Source organism: Pteronotus mesoamericanus, unplaced genomic scaffold, assembly GCF_021234165.1.
Source record: "Pteronotus mesoamericanus isolate MK-2021 breed Mesoamerican mustached bat unplaced genomic scaffold, CSHL_Meso_final contig_20, whole genome shotgun sequence".
NCBI classification, from domain to species: Eukaryota; Metazoa; Chordata; class Mammalia; order Chiroptera; family Mormoopidae; genus Pteronotus; species Pteronotus mesoamericanus.
In genome coordinates, this window is record NW_026555085.1 from 95,855,023 (window position 1) to 95,871,822 (window position 16,800).

Sequence of the window (16,800 nt, forward strand, 5' to 3'; positions counted from 1 at the left end):
GTCTGAAAAAATCATTACACTGAGACAATAGAAGCAATCACAGCATCGGTGCATTGAGTTTGCACCACAATCCTTGTGCCCCCGTCCCCTGCTGGCATCTGCACTCAAATACGGGCGTCTCCCTCCCTCCTGACACTGGAGTTCTAAGACTACGCCCTCCTCTTTGGTCCCCTCTTCTCTCTCCTGCACTGGGCTGTCCTTACAATCTCACTTCTTTTTCATTGATTTTTCCTCTACTGAGTTATGTCCATCTACATGGAAACAAGTCCTATAAGTGAGAGAGGGAGAGAGGCAGCCTGAGCAGGCAAGACAGAGCAAGACAGGCATAGGTCGAGGCTATGTTGAAGGGGCAGTTGCCACAGCGCAGGGTGGACATGCTTGGGTTGGGCTCAGGCAAGGCAGCAGTGCCCTGGGCCTGGTCATCACGCTGAGGCCCTGGCACAGGCAACCAAAGCCTCAGGAGTCCAGTCCTGCACAGATCTCTGGCCCGGGTCAAACCCATGGGATGAAAGACACACAGACACCCTTGTTCTGTGAGGTGTGTGAATGTGTGTGTTTGTATATGTGTATGTGGGTCTTCCTGCCTTTGCATGCAATTCAGCTTGTGGTTGTCTGTCATTATTCTGTTCTTCAGATGAAACAAATTTCTCTTGACCCACTTTGTATAGCTTATTCCAGTCCTTGGCCTCCTTCACAGTGAAACTCCTGCATTGTCTGCACGTTGTATTGCCTGTGCCTCTCCTCCCATTCTCAGTGTCGTTTTAGTGCCTTTGCTTCCGCTCCTTCACCGAAAAAAACAGCTGTTGTTGAGGTCCCAGGGGACTCGCATGTTGCTAAACCCAGGGGTTATGGCTCAATTCTCATCTTACTTCATGTATTTTCAAGTGACCAAACTCCCAGTCTTCCTCTACATCAGGGGTCCCCTGATGTGACTGGACTGTGGACCGGTACCAGTACCATGGCCTGTTAGGAACTGGGCCACACAGTAGGAGGTGAGCAGCAGGTGAACAAGTGAGCAAAGCGTTGCCTGCATTACTGCCTGAGCACCTCCTGTCTCCCCTCCCCCGAGCCTGTCTGTGGGAAAATTGTCTTCCACAAAACCAGTCCCTGGTGTCAAAAAGGTTGGGGACCGTTGCCCTACATCACTGGTTTCTCTTTTCCACTCTTTTTTGTGGTCTCCTCCACACCTTCCAAACTCTTACCATTGGAGTGTCCCAGAGCTTGGTTTGAGGACCTTGGTCTTCTTTCTCTCTCCTGACTCCCTTGGTGGGCTCATCAAATCTCATGCTTTTAAGGACCAGCTGAAGGTCGATGACTCTGGGCTCGGTCTCCCTCCTGAATTCCCACCACTACTTGAAATGTAAATAGCTTCTCAGACTTCACCTGTCCAAAATTATCCTCCTGCCCTTACCGCTCATTCTCCCCGAAGTCTCTTCCTCTGACAGTTTTCATGCCCCCAGTTATCCAGAATCTGTGAGGTTCTCAGCATGTCCCCCTCTGCGCTAGGCCACTTAACTGGGATCTCAGCTTCTGTCCTGGTCCCTCACGAGTGGTTAAAATCTGATCTGGCCATTCCTCTGATCCCACGTGCTCCAAGTGGCTTCTCGTCTCCCCGAGGGTAAAAGGCAAAATGCAGACAATGCCTACAGTGATGCTGTGCACCCGGGGCCCCTGTTACCTGTCTGGCCCCGTTTGCTTGTTCACCCTACTCCAGTCACACTGGCCTCCTTGAACACAACCAGTGCAAAGGGGAGCCTTTGCCTGGAACTCTCCTTCACATCTCCACGTGGTTCACTCCCAGAACCGGAGGGAGGCTTCTTTGGCTACCCTGTTTAAAACTGCAGCCCTGCCTAAGTCCCACTTTTCCCTATCTACCTGCTTTATTGTATTTCAGCTATAGCTCTTACTATCTTCTAACTTACTAGATAATAACACCTTTTAATTTCATTCATTATCTGTCTCCCCCATCCCTAATCTTTTGAAGGTAGGAATATATAGATGTAGATATAGACATAGATATTATAGAGATACAGGTAGATGGTTGTTTCCCATGCTCCCTCACTCTGTCATACAGAATAGTAGCTGACATATAGTAGTTTCTCAAAAAACACTGGCTTAATTTTTGTATAGGATACTAAACGTAATATCTAATTTGTAGAGATTTAAAAAACAAAATAAAAAGACCAGACAATAATAGTATGAATGTTGCATGGGGAGAAATCTGAGTGAAAGATTCTTATATTGATCTGGAGAGAGATTAAGATATAAGCTTAGAATTTATCAGATATGCATGGTAAAAAGTTGAGAGTAAAAAAGGAAAACAAAGAAAAGCACTCAAGGACTTAAAACAAGGGTTAAAAAGGAGAAAAATAATAAAAAGAGCGGAAGAGCAGGAAAAATAGAGAACAAAAAAGGTGATAAAAGTTCACACATATCAGTAATTACAATAAGTGCAACTAGACTAAACCTATCTTCTAAAAGTCAGAGATTTTATGATTAGGTAAAATCTTTCCAACCAACAAAATATTGCTAAATGTTCTTTAAAAGAATCAAATCTTGCCCCAACTGGTGTGGCTCAGTGGATTGAACACTGGCCTTCAAAACGAAAGGTGACCAGTTTCATTCCTGGCCAGGGCTCAGGCCTGGGCCATGGGCCAGGTCCCCAGCTGGGGGCGTGCGAGAGGCAGCCGACTGACACTTCGCTCGCACATCATGCTTCTCCCTCTTTCTCTCTCCCTTCCCCTCTCTAAAAATCAGTGAATAATATCATTAAAAGAATCAAATCTAAAACAATAGAACCCAGAAAAGTGAAATCAAAGGAAAGTTCAAAGATATACTCGGCAAATATCGTCCCTCAAAAGCTCTGGTAACATGAAACAAAAAACGCTGTAAGGGCGTGTTAAGGTCACTACATGATATTAAAAAGTTTCAATTCACCTGGAATATATGACAACTCTAAAGTTGTAGGCCCTAAATAAAAGTCCAGGTATATCTAAAAAGTGGAATGGAAGAGAAATGTAAGAAAAAAAAATGTAAAAATATTTGGGAATATCTTAATTTATGAACTATATATAAATACTCTTTCAAATCATGGATTTGCTAGATTTTAATATTTATTTTTAATTCCTTTCCTACATTGCAATCTTCAGGTCCATGAATTTAAACAGTCCTTACAAAACCTAGCTGAAAACCTATGCCAAAGTTTGTGTAAAGCAGGTATGTGCGTAAGTATGCACCATTCCCCGCCTTCTCCTTATACGGACAGGCTTACAAAGGCAGGCCAGCCGTGCACAAGCATTCACTTGCCCTCGCAGCATGGCCTTGCTGTCAGCGGCTGCAGCTCTCACCTGGATGTCGAGCTGCTTGTCGTGCAGGGCTCTCTGTAGCTCCAGGAGGCTCCCCTTGAGCGTCCTCAGCTTCACTGCCAGCTGCTCAGCCTCATCCTTCGTGTGCGCCTTGCCCTCCAGCAGCAGGTTTTCATTGTGGGCTGAGAGCTCCGACAAGGCCACCACCTTCTGCTCTATTTCCACCAGCATGTTCTGGGGCAACAGAAAGGAGGATGAAATTCCCACACCCCGCCGGCCTCTGCAAAGATGGCTTCTCACAGTGAAACACGTCCCTTCCTTAAGGCTTTCATCAAAAGAACATGCTTCGTGTTTTCTTTCCTAGATTTCCTACAGCCTTGAAGGGTAATAGATTTTTAAAAATTTCTTCAGCTTCTTGATTTTTCTCTTAAGGTTAGATGTTATAAAATAAAAAATATATTGGAAAAACACATGGAAAGCCCATTTCATATAATCAACAGACAAGGAGAAAAGGCCAGGCCTTAGTGCCATCCCATTACTACAATTATGTTGTTATTTTACTGTTAGATTGTGATGCTTATAGCTCATAATAGTAAAGACCTCACATGATAAAATATTTTCTTTTCAATTTAAAAAGGATTCTCTGTCAAAATATTGCTACTTTGGGTCAGTTTTGTTTTTCAGACGGCTATTTTTGTTTCTTGGCTTTTATATTTATGTTTAATTTTTTTATGATGTATTTTTAACTTTACATTTCTGAAAGTTTTCTTCTAAAATGGAGGCTAAGTCCAGGGAAGCAGCAAAACAGCCTCCCTTCTTCCAAGTGAAGATTTAAAACAAAGCCAGAACAACAACAACAAAATCAAGCAAAACAAATAACACCCATTTTATTTCCTACAGAAATTATTCTATTTTTATATTCCTCACTCTATACTCTGAAAAATACTTCCTAATTTATAAATTTTCAATCAAGTAAATTATTAATGAGAAAAAAATTATATTTTCCTGTACAAAATCAGAATTACTGCCAAGAAATTTTAAGAGCACAGGTTTGAACCAAAAATCTAGAACTAAATGAAAGAGTGAAATTTTTAATGAAATTGGGTTTTAAAGGATGATATCTGGAGGGTTATTTTTGAGAAATTAATATTATACAGGACTGATTTTTTCATTAGGCACAGTTGGCATAGTGCTGAGGGCCCATAGTTCTTCGGGGCATCCAAGAAAACGTTGTAATTATAATTTTTTTTAATCAGAAGAAAAAAATAGCCCTGGCTGTTGTGGCTCTGTGGATTGAGCGCAAGCCTGCACACCAAAAGGTCACCAGTTCAATTCCCAGTCAGGGCACATGGCTGGTTGGGGGGAGTGCGAGAGGCAACCAGCTGATGCATCTCTCGTACACTGATGTTTCTCTCCCTCTCTTTCTTCCTCTTCTCCTCTCTCTCTAAGAATAAACAAACAATATCTTTAAAAAATAAAAAATAAAATCAGAAGAAAAAAATGAATGCAACCAGCTGATGTATCTCTCGTACACTGATGTTTCTCTCCCTCTCTTTTTCCCTCTTCTCCTCTCTCTCTAAAAATAAACAAACAGTATCTTTAAAAAATAAAAAATAAAATCAGAAGAAAAAAATGAACCCACCTTGGAATATATTAGTCTTTGTACCAAAGCAGTTGTAAAATAAAAATATAATTTTTAGTATCTTTTTTATAGAAGAAGGGACCCATGGAAGCAAAGTGGCCTGAGCCCCAAACATCATAATTTGGCCCTACTTCTGTGTAACAGCCACAGTTACAGTTATACAGCTGGCTCAAATAGTGGATTTGAATTGATCAAGGAACGGTTGTGTGTTTGTGTGATTCCATATGCTTCTAGTTTCTAAAAATATTGTCAAAAGGCCATTTTTTGTCAAAAGACCATTTTGGTACTTTGTAAAAGTCCTGAAATATGTTATTTAAATTACAGACTTTATATATAATGATAAAAATAGAGGTATCCAAAAGGGAGAGGTGGGAGTAATGACAAAACATATTTTGAAATGCTAGCGCGTGTGGTAATCTCAAGTGCTAAAAGGAAATGCTAAAAATAGGTGTTTCTTTCTAGAAGGAAACTTTAGAAAATATGATCTAAAGACTAGAAAACACTGCCATGTGGCTCCCTATTGTCTAGCATCAAAGCACAGGATAATAATGCTTTGAATACACATGGATAAATTGCCCAAGGAATTTAAAAATTTAAACTATAATGATCAATAGTACAATAAATCTCAAATCATAAAAGAAATGACCAAACTGATTAAGGAAACAGATAACATTCATTAATCAATGGTTTCTGTGTATTTCCTCTGATCCTAAATGGGATACATATGAAGTCATGCTTATTGATATTTAACCCTGTAGATTAGATAGGATTTTCTAGAGACTTGCTCATTAAAGGCAAAAGCTTTGAAGAAATATGTTACTCATGTATGAAGTATAATATGCTCATAATCTTTAAAATTCAATGATTGTCACATGGAGATCATTAGAGATATTCTCTATACTTATCTGTGTATTTGAAATTTTTCATAACAAAGAGGTAAGAAAATAATATTATAATAAAACCTTAATGTCATTATCCCTCAATTCCAAGAGCCCTCACATCAGAGAAAATCTCTGCTCCAGAAAGACAACCTTCCTGTGTTCAGTCTGTCTGCCAAAAACTGATAGTTTTTCCAAGTTTTCCAAAAGATATATCAGAATTAGAACCCAAATTGCAACAGAGCCACCTAGGAAGAGCTCCTGTTGTGTTTAACACCTGCCTTACTCACTGGCACTAATCCTTCTCATTGGCTTTGTTTTCTTTAGTAGTCCCAAATTCAGTCTTTTTAAAATTTCCTTTAGGAAGTTGAAGATTTTCTACAGATGAAGAATTACTGATAAAGTTTTTCAAAAGACAACTTTCAAGTCTGAATTTCATTTAAGCTTTTTATAAGATACTGCTTTTCTACTCTCTAAATATATGAAGTATATGGGTTGTGAAATGTCATACACCCATATCAAGCCTTTTTACTGTTAAGTTTTCACTTAAAAACTTCGTGCTTTGTGATGCCAACATACTCCCTCGAGATGATTCCCATACCTGGCAGTCCACCAGCTGGGCCTCCATGTCCATGGGCTCCTTGGAGGTGCCCAGGGCCTCGTCCAGGGTGGCCTTAGTGCTTAAGAGCCAGTTGTCCAGCTTGTCGACCTCTGAGCGGTACCTCTGCAGGGCCTGCTCCTGTCTCTGTTCCTCCAGCTGATCATTTAACTTCTCCTAGGGAGTTAAGTGCAATGTTATATCGATTGCCCTGAGGTTAAATTATTAGGATTCAACACAACAGAGTGATGGTTCTCAGCCCTGGCTGCACAACAGAATGAACTGTGAAACTTCAAAAACACAAACCAACCCACCCAAAAAAACCCTATTGTTGGGCCACATACCACAGAAATAAATAAGAATTTCTGAAGGTGAGTCTCAAGATTTATATTTTTAAAAGGCTTCTCCAGTGAGTCTAACGTGTACCAAGAGTTTAAACATTCTTAAATAATACACTTGCAGGATCAGGCATATAATGTGAATGATGAAAACTGACCAAGGATTAAAACAAAACAAAGGCATAAGAAGGTTGGTAAATAGAAATAGGTACATGGCTTAAATGTTGGGGGAACTGTAGGGAGTGGTGGACACTGTGACAAACTGAAAAACGTACAGTCCACCTAAAAGGCAGCATCATACAGTCATAGGCAATAGATTTCCTGCAAGAAGAGGTGGCCCAGTGTTACTAGTTCCTTGAATGAAAGCAGCAATTCATTTTTTTGTTGGATTTCTGCTTTTTTTTTTCCCAATGATGGCAAATGATTCATATTAAAAAAAAAAAAACACTTTATTTTGAAACTCCACAAATGTTTCATAGAGTGATTGGGAACAATATTAATAATGTAAAAAGTTAATTCTTAAGATAAGGTACTCTAAATATTTTACTTTAAAATTATTTTATGAATAATTTATTATTATCTTAAATTAAATTTTAAAATAGTTTAAAATAAAGTTTAAATAGAGCAGACACATTGGTTTTAAATTTCTTCCAAATAAGAAATATACAAATATATGATCTGGCTAAGCTTATCATAGTAAAACTAGAAAGAATCTACACATCCAACAATAGGACCATGGTTAATTGAATTATAGAATAGTCAACAGCTAAATAAAATAATAAATTCATGCTATCAAAAATGCATTGAGAACTGATTATGTCCCAGGGGTACAAGGAGACAGACACTTGAGTCAAAAGGTCTTTATAGCACCTCAGGTCTAATATCATATATGTTTAGGGCCAGCAATTATAAGAGGACATAAAGAGTATTAAGTTTTCATGGATTAGCGTGCTTGAATTGCCTGTGACTAAAGATTTATTCTTTACAGCATTAGTGATACTATTCATGAAATGCTCTTATTTAAACATAACAAACCATTGTGCAAACCTTCTTCAATGATTCTTTGCAAGGCCCATGTCTACCAAGTATTCACTTTCTACATTCTCAATTTTTCATACTGAAACAAGGCAGAGGGGGGTGAAGAGATGTATTCCTGGCGACAGGCTGACTCAGTGGGCTGTTCACGAGCCCCTCCCTGAAACACCGAACCAGCTTCCAGTGAGTGAGGAGCAATAAAACTGCAGGTCACGTAAGTTACCCAGACACTTGTCAACACAACTCTGAGAGACAGAGGACGTGAGAGGCTTCCGAGATACGGCTTTAAAGTTACTTCTTACCTCCAAAAGCTGCCGCTTCCCTGATGCTTTCATCTTGATGGTGGACATTCGCTCGGCTAAGACGGTCAGCGTGGACTGCAAGGCCAGCTGCTCTGCGGGGTCACACTCTGGGGACTGGGACACCAGCTCGTCTGCGAGAAACGCCTGCAGATCGCTGATTTCGTCTTGAAGCATGAGAATCTCATCCATTAGAGCCTGCAGGGGAGGCTGGCATCACACTCACGTATGCATTTTTAGGGGAGTGGGAAATCCTACCATGGGCTGAGTCTCACATCACGTGAGATTAATGAATACATTTCACGTTTAGTTATTTAACCAACAAATATGGGGCCTAGTAACCCAAGTTTCAAAATGAAAATACCAGACTAAGTGTCAGAAAATTTCTGATTTCAAAACCATTCCTGTCACTAATTTAAATGAATTTGAACAATTTAATCAATGTTTCTGGTTTTAAATAGGCTCATCATAATCCGAAAGGGGTATGCTCAACTAATGTTTGCATCTACAGTTCCATGTTGAAAATATAACTCATCATTTTCTTCCTCAACATGCTTTCTCCCACTCCAAATCTCCTCAAGTTTGAGACAGCCATGCTTTTTAATCCCAAACTCATATTATGTCAGAAGGGAGAAATCTGTCACCTGTTCCTGCGTCATCGTCCTCTCCTCATTTCCCTCCTTTGCTTCCCAACTCTAAAATTTCCCATCTTACGGCACTGACTTCCGGCCCCCCTTTTTTCTCTTCACAGTCTCTCCCACGTGAGACCCATTCCCAAACCTTTCAATGGTTTCTAAGGCTGACCCCTTCCAAAGGTACCTCCCTACCCCGGACAACTGCCCTCAGTATCAGGCTTGTATATTCAACACACGCATTGCGTAGGCAGCTCCATCCTGTAACGTGCCAAGCCTGCCTCCCCTCCTGCCTTCCAGCTCAGGGAAGGCACCACCCTTAGCATCGCTCCACCTCCAGACCTACGAGTCGTTACACTTCCTTCACTTCCCGGCACTGTCTAAATCCAATCCCATACCAAATCCACTGGCTTTTCTCTCCAAACCGTGTCCCCGTACATCTCCTCCGCCCCCACCTAAGTCCGAGCCAGCCCTCTTACCCGAATTGTTCTCTCAGTCTACGGCTGGAGCTACCTGCTCACATTCTCGTCTTTCCAGCCTGCTCTTCTTCACAAGGTCATTAGCATGAGCCTTTAAAGAGGCAAATCAGACCCTCTCACTCCCTTTAAAAAATTTAGTGGCTTATTGCCCGTAAAATAAAGTCCAGGCTCCTTCCCACACTTGTAGGGTGGCACCCCTGCTGCCTTGCGTACCACATGCCCTTCCAGCTCATACTTTCCTGCCTTCCTTGATAGTTACTCAGGGACCCTTGGCCATTTCTGTAAAGTAGCAAGCGCCCTGTTTTCCTGATTAAGATGTATTGCAATGATATACGGTTTTTATTTTCCATTTTTCATGTTTTATGACTTGCTCTTTCGCTGTAATCTTGGCAGGAAAAATTCTTATTTAGGATTTAAATGGTATGTTAGAAAAACAGGCCTTCCTGAGGAAGGGGCTTAATATCTGCCAGTATTTCATAATTTCCAAGGCGCCCCTACTTGCATGGTTCCCATGCCCGCTATGGGACTGTGGGCTTCACTGGAAGCACAGGGCCTTCTCCTTGTAGGCTCTTCATAATTATTTTTAAAAAACAACAACAAATAAACTTTCTCTTTCCCTGAGAGCAAGTATCATCATGTTTAACTGGTTTCTTATATAAACAATTATATTCACATTATTAGATACACTTAAAAGGCACACAGACTACATGTACAGCTCTACGAATTCTTACAAACTGCACATACTATTGAAGCGTCTACCACCCAGTCATGGAACGAGAACATTCCCTGGACTCTACAAGTCCCTGGACCTTCCCCCCGTTGCCACCTCCGTCTTTCCCCCAAATCACCAAGGTGTTGACTTGTACATGTCACAGATTAATTTTTGCCTGTTTTTGAGCTCTGTAAAAATGGAATCACACCTGATGTACTTGTTTGTGTCTGGTTTCTTTCAATCCATCATGATTGTAAAAGTTTCTCGTGTTACATGGAGAAAGAAGTGATCATTTTCATCATTGTAGCGTATCCCATGGTCACTTGGTTTGTGGATCTTTTCCATTTCAGTCTTTCTAGTGGGTTCATAGTAGTAATCTCATTGTACTTTGAATCTGCATTTCCCTGAGGACTAATGAGATGAAGCATTTTTCCCTATGCTTATTTGCCACCCAAATATCTTCTTTGATGACTACCTCCTAAACCTCTTGTGCTCATTTTCTATTGAAGTCTTTTGTTTTCTTACTGATATGGAGAGATATTTATTTACTCTGGACAAGAGTGCCTGTTGCCCTAGCTGGAGTAGTTCAGCTCGTAGAGCTCTGTCCCCACATGCCAAGGTTGTGGGTTTGATTCTTGGTCAGAGCACATACAATAATCAACCAATGAATGCAGAAATAAGTGGAACAACAAAAATCAATCTCTGTCTCCACCTCCCTCTTCTCTCTCTCTAAAATCAATCAATAAAACATTTTTCTGGCGGTAGGGGTATAGAGAAACTAAATGGTAATGGGAAAAAAATACAATAAAGGTTAAAGTTTAAAAAAACGAGTGCCTGTGTTTCTTTTGGTTCCATGTATTGCAAACACTTGTTCCTACTTTGTGATGTGGGTGCCCCTTAATGGGAAGAGACCTGCTTGATGGTGCCCTTTGATAAACAAAGGTTCTTGATTTTATTACAGTCCAATACACATCCGTATTTTCTACCACTGGGAAAGTTAAGGCTTTTGGTGTCCTAGTTAAGAGATCTTTGCCTACCCCCAAATCATGAACACATTCTCACGTGTTACCTTCTAAAAGAATGCTTTTCAAAGTGTGGTCCAAGGAATAATTTTAGTCTGCAAAATATTTGCCAGCAGTTCATGACAAAGTAAAGATATCGTGGGTAAATGTTAAGGAAACTTTTATAACAATTTGATGTGGACGTGATATCCAATCAGCATTTTATTTTACTAACACACTGGTCTGTGATGGGTTAGAAATTTAAAATAATATTTTTAAGGTTATTCACTAGAGGTAGTTTGAGGAGCACTGTTTTAAAACTTTTTTATTTACCTTCACATTTAGCTCTACAATCCACCTGAACTTAAATCTTTGTGTCCAATGTAGGTAGGAGTCAAACTCTTTTATATGGATATGGATATTACCCTGTACTATTTACTTAGAAATTATAGTTTTTACTCAGTTTTCTGCAGTATAATTTTCAACATAAGCCAAGTGTCTGTGTAGATGGGAGTGTGCTTTTGCTTCTAATTCTGTTCTATTGACCCACTTGGCTGTGTGCCAGGACTGCACTTCCATAACTACTGTAGCTTTATGAGTCTTACTCCCTGGAGGGATACATCCTTCCTTTATTCATCTTCCTCCAGGTTGCCTTGGTTATTCTTGACCCTTTCAAACGCCAATATATATCTTTTCATACATTTGTGATGTATTATAGAATTAGCTTGTCAATCTCTATGAAAGAACTCACTGGGATATTTTAATGGGCTTGCAATGAATTACAGACTGATGTTGCCTGTTATATATTCAAAATGCTTTTTGTCCAGTAAACTATTTTCTACTACTTTATAATAATTTCTTGGTACTTGGTTGCCAAAAGTATAAAATAACTCACATTATTTGGTTCTGTTTAATGTAGAGGCTGCCCATTACTGGACAGACCTCATTGTCTTTTTCTGCATTAAACCTCTATACAAGCAAGAAGATCCCCCTCATTGTTTCAGAAGACACTCACTCTCATTCTGTCCCCTGTGCCTTTCCACACACATACATTTATGGTGCCTCCTACCTGGGACTTCTGTTGCCATTCCCAGTTTTCAAAATCTGTGTCTCCCAAAAGACCTTTAAGAGTTATCTACCTCCTAACACCGCAATCCAAACCACTTTTTTTTTTTTTTTGGTACAATGTGCTGGTAATTCACTCCTCCCCTAAAACAGGCTTTTTAATCATATATTGATGAAAAAGTTCATCTATTTGAGCTGTGCATATAGTAGGTGCTCAACAGATCTAACTGAATTAATTCCAATTTGTGATAGAGAAAACATGTAACTGAATCATGAAGCAACCAGGAAAAAAAAAGCGTCTCTTCATTTAATCTCAGTGGATTTGACCAATCAACTGTGCAGTGAAGTCACCAGCAGCTTCCGTTTGCAGCTCACGATGTTCTAAAGCAGCTCTCTCTGAATCTTCTAAAGTACACAGTGAAAGGATTAGGAAGTGAAAGATTCTAGAACTATTAACTTCATCCTGTTGGAGTCAAGCCTCTCTATTCATGCTTCTGTTTACTCTCAAGAGACAGCTGATATTTTTGGAAGAGAGCTACAGGTTTTAACTGGAAGATCCAGCAGCCAAACTTATTGGAGTTTTCTTTTAAGGTGATGAAACTGAATTTGAAACCAGATAGAGGGCGTAGTTGTATGACATTGTTTAAGTTGTAAATGCCACAGAGTCGTACACTGTAAAACAGTTCATTTGATGTGATGTGAATTTCACTGCACTGAGAAAAAATCAAAGTACAGCAGTGAAATACGCCTGTACTCTGTCTCAGCTGGTAGCCAGCTGCTTTACCTACAACATCTGACTCAAAAATAAGGAGAGGAAGACAAAATGCACGTCTGTGGTTATCTGACTTGTGGCTGGCGGGGGCGTGTCCACGGCACTGTCGTGCTTTCGAAAGCTGCCCTGAGCTTCTCTAAAATGACGCATTCCAGAGAGGATGCGGGCTTTGTGTTTGCTTCAGCACCAAACGTGAATGCTTCATTGCGACTTTCAGAACCATCTACAAAGGCATAGGTCGTTTCAAACGTTGAGTTGTTCATACATTAAAACAAAATCAAAGTAACCTCAGAGCTTGGTCTGCTTTCTCACTGAGCTCAGTGTGGTGAGGACAACACATGCCCCACACAACATTAGCTGCCCATGATAATGGAGGTCCCCGTCACACAGGGCTTAACACTCAGAGCAACAGCCACAAGACAGCTTATGACCCACATGCATGTCTCCAAATTGAAGCTATCAAACAATTTAGAGAGGGTAACAGGGAAGCCACAGCATTCCACCCAAGTTCAATCAATTCAGATAAGTGTTTACAATGTAGGACTTCAGTTAGCTCTCAAAAGGAACATGAATGCGTCCAAGAGAGTGTTGGGAAAGAAATAATAATTGAAGCGTTTCTATTAATTTTTAGGAAATATAAAAAGCATGCTGGACTTTCTTACCCATACTCAGTTGTAACTTAGAAACAGTACTTTTACAGTAGTGTCTGGAATTTTTAAGCACCATTCCAGAATCTGAGAACCAATCTAGACATTATGATGCCTTTAGCTTTTCACATGGGCAGCTCTGTCCCAGAATTTGTAGAACTTAAGTGTTGACAGCAAAAGTAGGTTGGATGGTAAATAACAAATTTGCAATTACATGAGAAATTACACATTATTTATATTTTTTTCCCTCTCATTAGAGCATTTATATCATTGTTAAGCTCAGATAACAGGTAACATCCTTGAATTAACTACATCTCCTCACTGCTATAGTTGTTAGCGTTACCACTCTCAACTTTGAAAGAGACAAAAAGTCACATGGTTGGCCTTTAGTACAAGAAAAGCCACAGATCCGTATCTAATTTATACTACTTAGCATTAATGTGCAATTTTGAGTTCTCTTCATTAAGTCCCTTGAACATAATAATAATTCACTCTACATTTAGTGTATGTGTTTTCCTACTAACGCTTCATTGGGAACTGATTGGCATTTTTAAACAGGAACTCTGGAATGTCACCAGACAAATGACAGGGCAGATCACCAGGGCCCTGTTTTCACAGAGTTCCTAAGCCCTGTGGGACCCAGCGAAGGCTCTGGGGGAGCCGCGGTCAGTCACCTGGGACACAGGAACGCTAAGCCTTGAACAAAGGCGGGAGGTCCGAAAGCAGAGCACTGAACTACATAAACCCTTGCCAGAAACAGGGCTTCTGCCCACGTACGCCAGTGGCACTCAGAGGCCTCTATTCCAGCCTTTGGATAATGTACGCCCAATTCTTCTTGGGAGCCTAAGGAGAGCTGTGACGGAAGGGAGTGAAGTTCTCCAGTGCCTCCAGGGACAGGCAGGCGTGGGTGATGGAAGTGGCGAACAGGACAACAAGATGGCCGTGACAATTAGAAGACTGGAGTGTCAGTTCAAGAGGACTCTGGTGCTCAGAAGACCACTGCACTGTGCTGGTCACCGACGGCCCTGACTGCCCTCGTGGCCATTGGCGCTAAGCAACGAGAGTTAATTTTACTACTGGATATTTATAGCACCCTCCCAAACCGGGCTGACTATGGGTGGCTTTGGGACGGCAGCAACACCCACAGAAGGTAGTTTTTAAACTAAGGCCTAAAATGGCTGATAGGCACTCTATCTTACAAAGTTACGAAAGTGTCAACAAACTGAAATCATATTTTTAACTATGATGTCTTTAGATAAAGCATATTTATTTTTATGTTGTACGGCAAGGTCCTATTTTGTAAAAGAATTCAATGTTATCTTAGACTACACACATGAATTTACAATATATTCCAAGGTTATCCTGGGTTCTAAGACTATATAAATGTGAATTGGTGAAAGATAGAGTTTCACTCTTAAAGCTGATAAACTTCCCAGTATTTGATACACATATCACATCATGCTTTTATAGCTCTTAATTTGCATCTAAAAATACCTTCCTTTTCTTCTGCTTTTTATAGTAGGGTTGTCACATGCTCCTGAGTTCTGGCAGGGGAGGCGGGGGCAGGGGGCAGGCGAGCATTTCCCCATATCACGGTGACCTAACATTCAGGTGAACGCGTGCCTCTGCACTCTTGCGCCTCATTTATACCTGATTGTGCATTAGCAGTACACCTAATGATGTGCTAAAGCATTAACTAGATTTTAATATATGTGCATTCTTATTATGCATTTTAAATTGATGAATTTTTAACAATAGCTTTCTGAGTTAGGTTGATGAAATTGTCTTTGTTTCTCAAGTAAAGACACCGCTTTGCCTAGTTTACATAACCCTTTAAAAAGGGATTCAGAGTCAGGAGAAACCACAAGATTGTAACTTAGAGCCCCTTTTTCTTCAACTGTTTCCTTGCCCACTGAAGTCTGAGAGTTACTCTCTTAAGTGATAGTGGGAGGTGCTGGGCACACACTGGCTAAATTTCTTAAAACAACAGTACACAGGAGAAGATAGATGGGGGGCATGTTTTATGCTTATAACAGTTTGCAACAAAATAAAAATAAAGTGGCAACTAAAAAGAAATACACTTTGCATAATAAAAGTAAAAAAGCAACATGAAGGCCCGAAGCTTTTTAAAATTACATTCAAAATCTGAATAACCTTCTTTCCTTTTTAGATCCCTCCCTGAGGCAAGAGTGGAAACTACCACCCTTTGGAATCTTGTTTACTCTGTAGGAACTTGTAGAAGAAGAAAAAAAATGTCTGTCTGCTCTCCCAAACACAGGCCTGGCTGGCGACCAGTCACAAGAGTGCACCTATTTAATCATGCAGGAAACTGAAGTCATTGCTATTTTTACCTGATGTTCGGCCATCTGGCCTTCTGGACTCCGGCCGGGCTCTGGATTCTCACTGAGCTTCATCTCGATGGCCTCCATTTTTGTGGAGATGGACTGCAGGGAGTCCTGGTACTTTTGTTGGCGTTCCAAAGCTTCATAGAGGGAGCGCTGCTTTTCACTGATCTAAAGAAGAAGAGGAGTATTACCAAATGTTTCCTAGCCCTTTATCTTCTAGATTATGACATTTCTTTCCTCACTGCTTCACCTCTGTGGCCCAACAGAGGGTATTCAACTGTGTGTGGGATGTGCAAACTCTACGCGGGCATTGCATAAGGTACCTGCTAAAGGAATCGGTGTCTGGGGGGGTCAAGCAATTCCATGTTTCAGTGACTTACCACATTCTTTAAAGTTTCCCAAGAACGCTGCAGGTCATCCAGCTTAGCAGTGGCAGATGGCTCCAGTCCTGGTTCGCGGAGCTCCTGGGCAGGCACCGTGCTGGGGTGAATCCTTGCGGCATCTGTCTGTAACTTCTCAGGAGACAAGGCTTGGTAATAAGCAATATCCTGTGGGTGCAAAGCACAGCACTGGAGTCAAGGGGAAGACAGAGTTTAGGTGAATGTGCTCTGGGTGCTGTCTGTCACGTGGAGGAAGGCTTTAGGATTCGCATCAGTCCCAGGGGCTACGAACTATTAAATGAGTACATTCTTGAGACAAGAAGAATATAAAGATCATATCAAAGCATGTTATAGTTGCTTTAGAATTGCAGTTTATATTTTAAAAAAACCAATAAATTTACCAGTAAAAGTTGCCAAAACTCATTCTTAATTTGTACTTGGTAAAATGGAATACAAAGGATTGAAGTGGTACATACGTTTAAAGATTGATTTACTACTATAGCAAAAAACAAACAAAAACCTAAACGGTTTTCTGTAAGCATTTCCTAAAATGTTGCTTAATGCACTGATTAAAGTTTTGAATAATTTTTAAAAATACTTGCTATAAATAAAATTAAATCTATAGTAAGTAATTTTTCAGGTATAGCCAGATCCTCAATATTAGAGAGCTCA

At 40.5% G+C, this 16,800-nt stretch overlaps 1 protein-coding gene across 5 annotated transcripts in view; it reads right to left on the reverse strand.

Annotated features, from left to right (window-relative positions):
- SYNE1 (spectrin repeat containing nuclear envelope protein 1) overlaps positions 1-16,800 on the reverse strand; it is a 414,665-nt gene that overhangs the window by 136,176 nt on the left and 261,689 nt on the right. For all 5 annotated transcript variants that reach the window (XM_054570132.1, XM_054570129.1, XM_054570128.1 and 2 more), the window contains 5 exons: positions 16,129-16,296; positions 15,755-15,916; positions 8,099-8,293; positions 6,427-6,600; positions 3,348-3,539 (listed from right to left, as the gene is read on the reverse strand). In XM_054570132.1, coding sequence (XP_054426107.1) covers positions 3,348-3,539; positions 6,427-6,600; positions 8,099-8,293; positions 15,755-15,916; positions 16,129-16,296 — 891 coding nt within the window. The remainder of the gene's footprint in view (positions 1-3,347; positions 3,540-6,426; positions 6,601-8,098; positions 8,294-15,754; positions 15,917-16,128; positions 16,297-16,800) is intronic.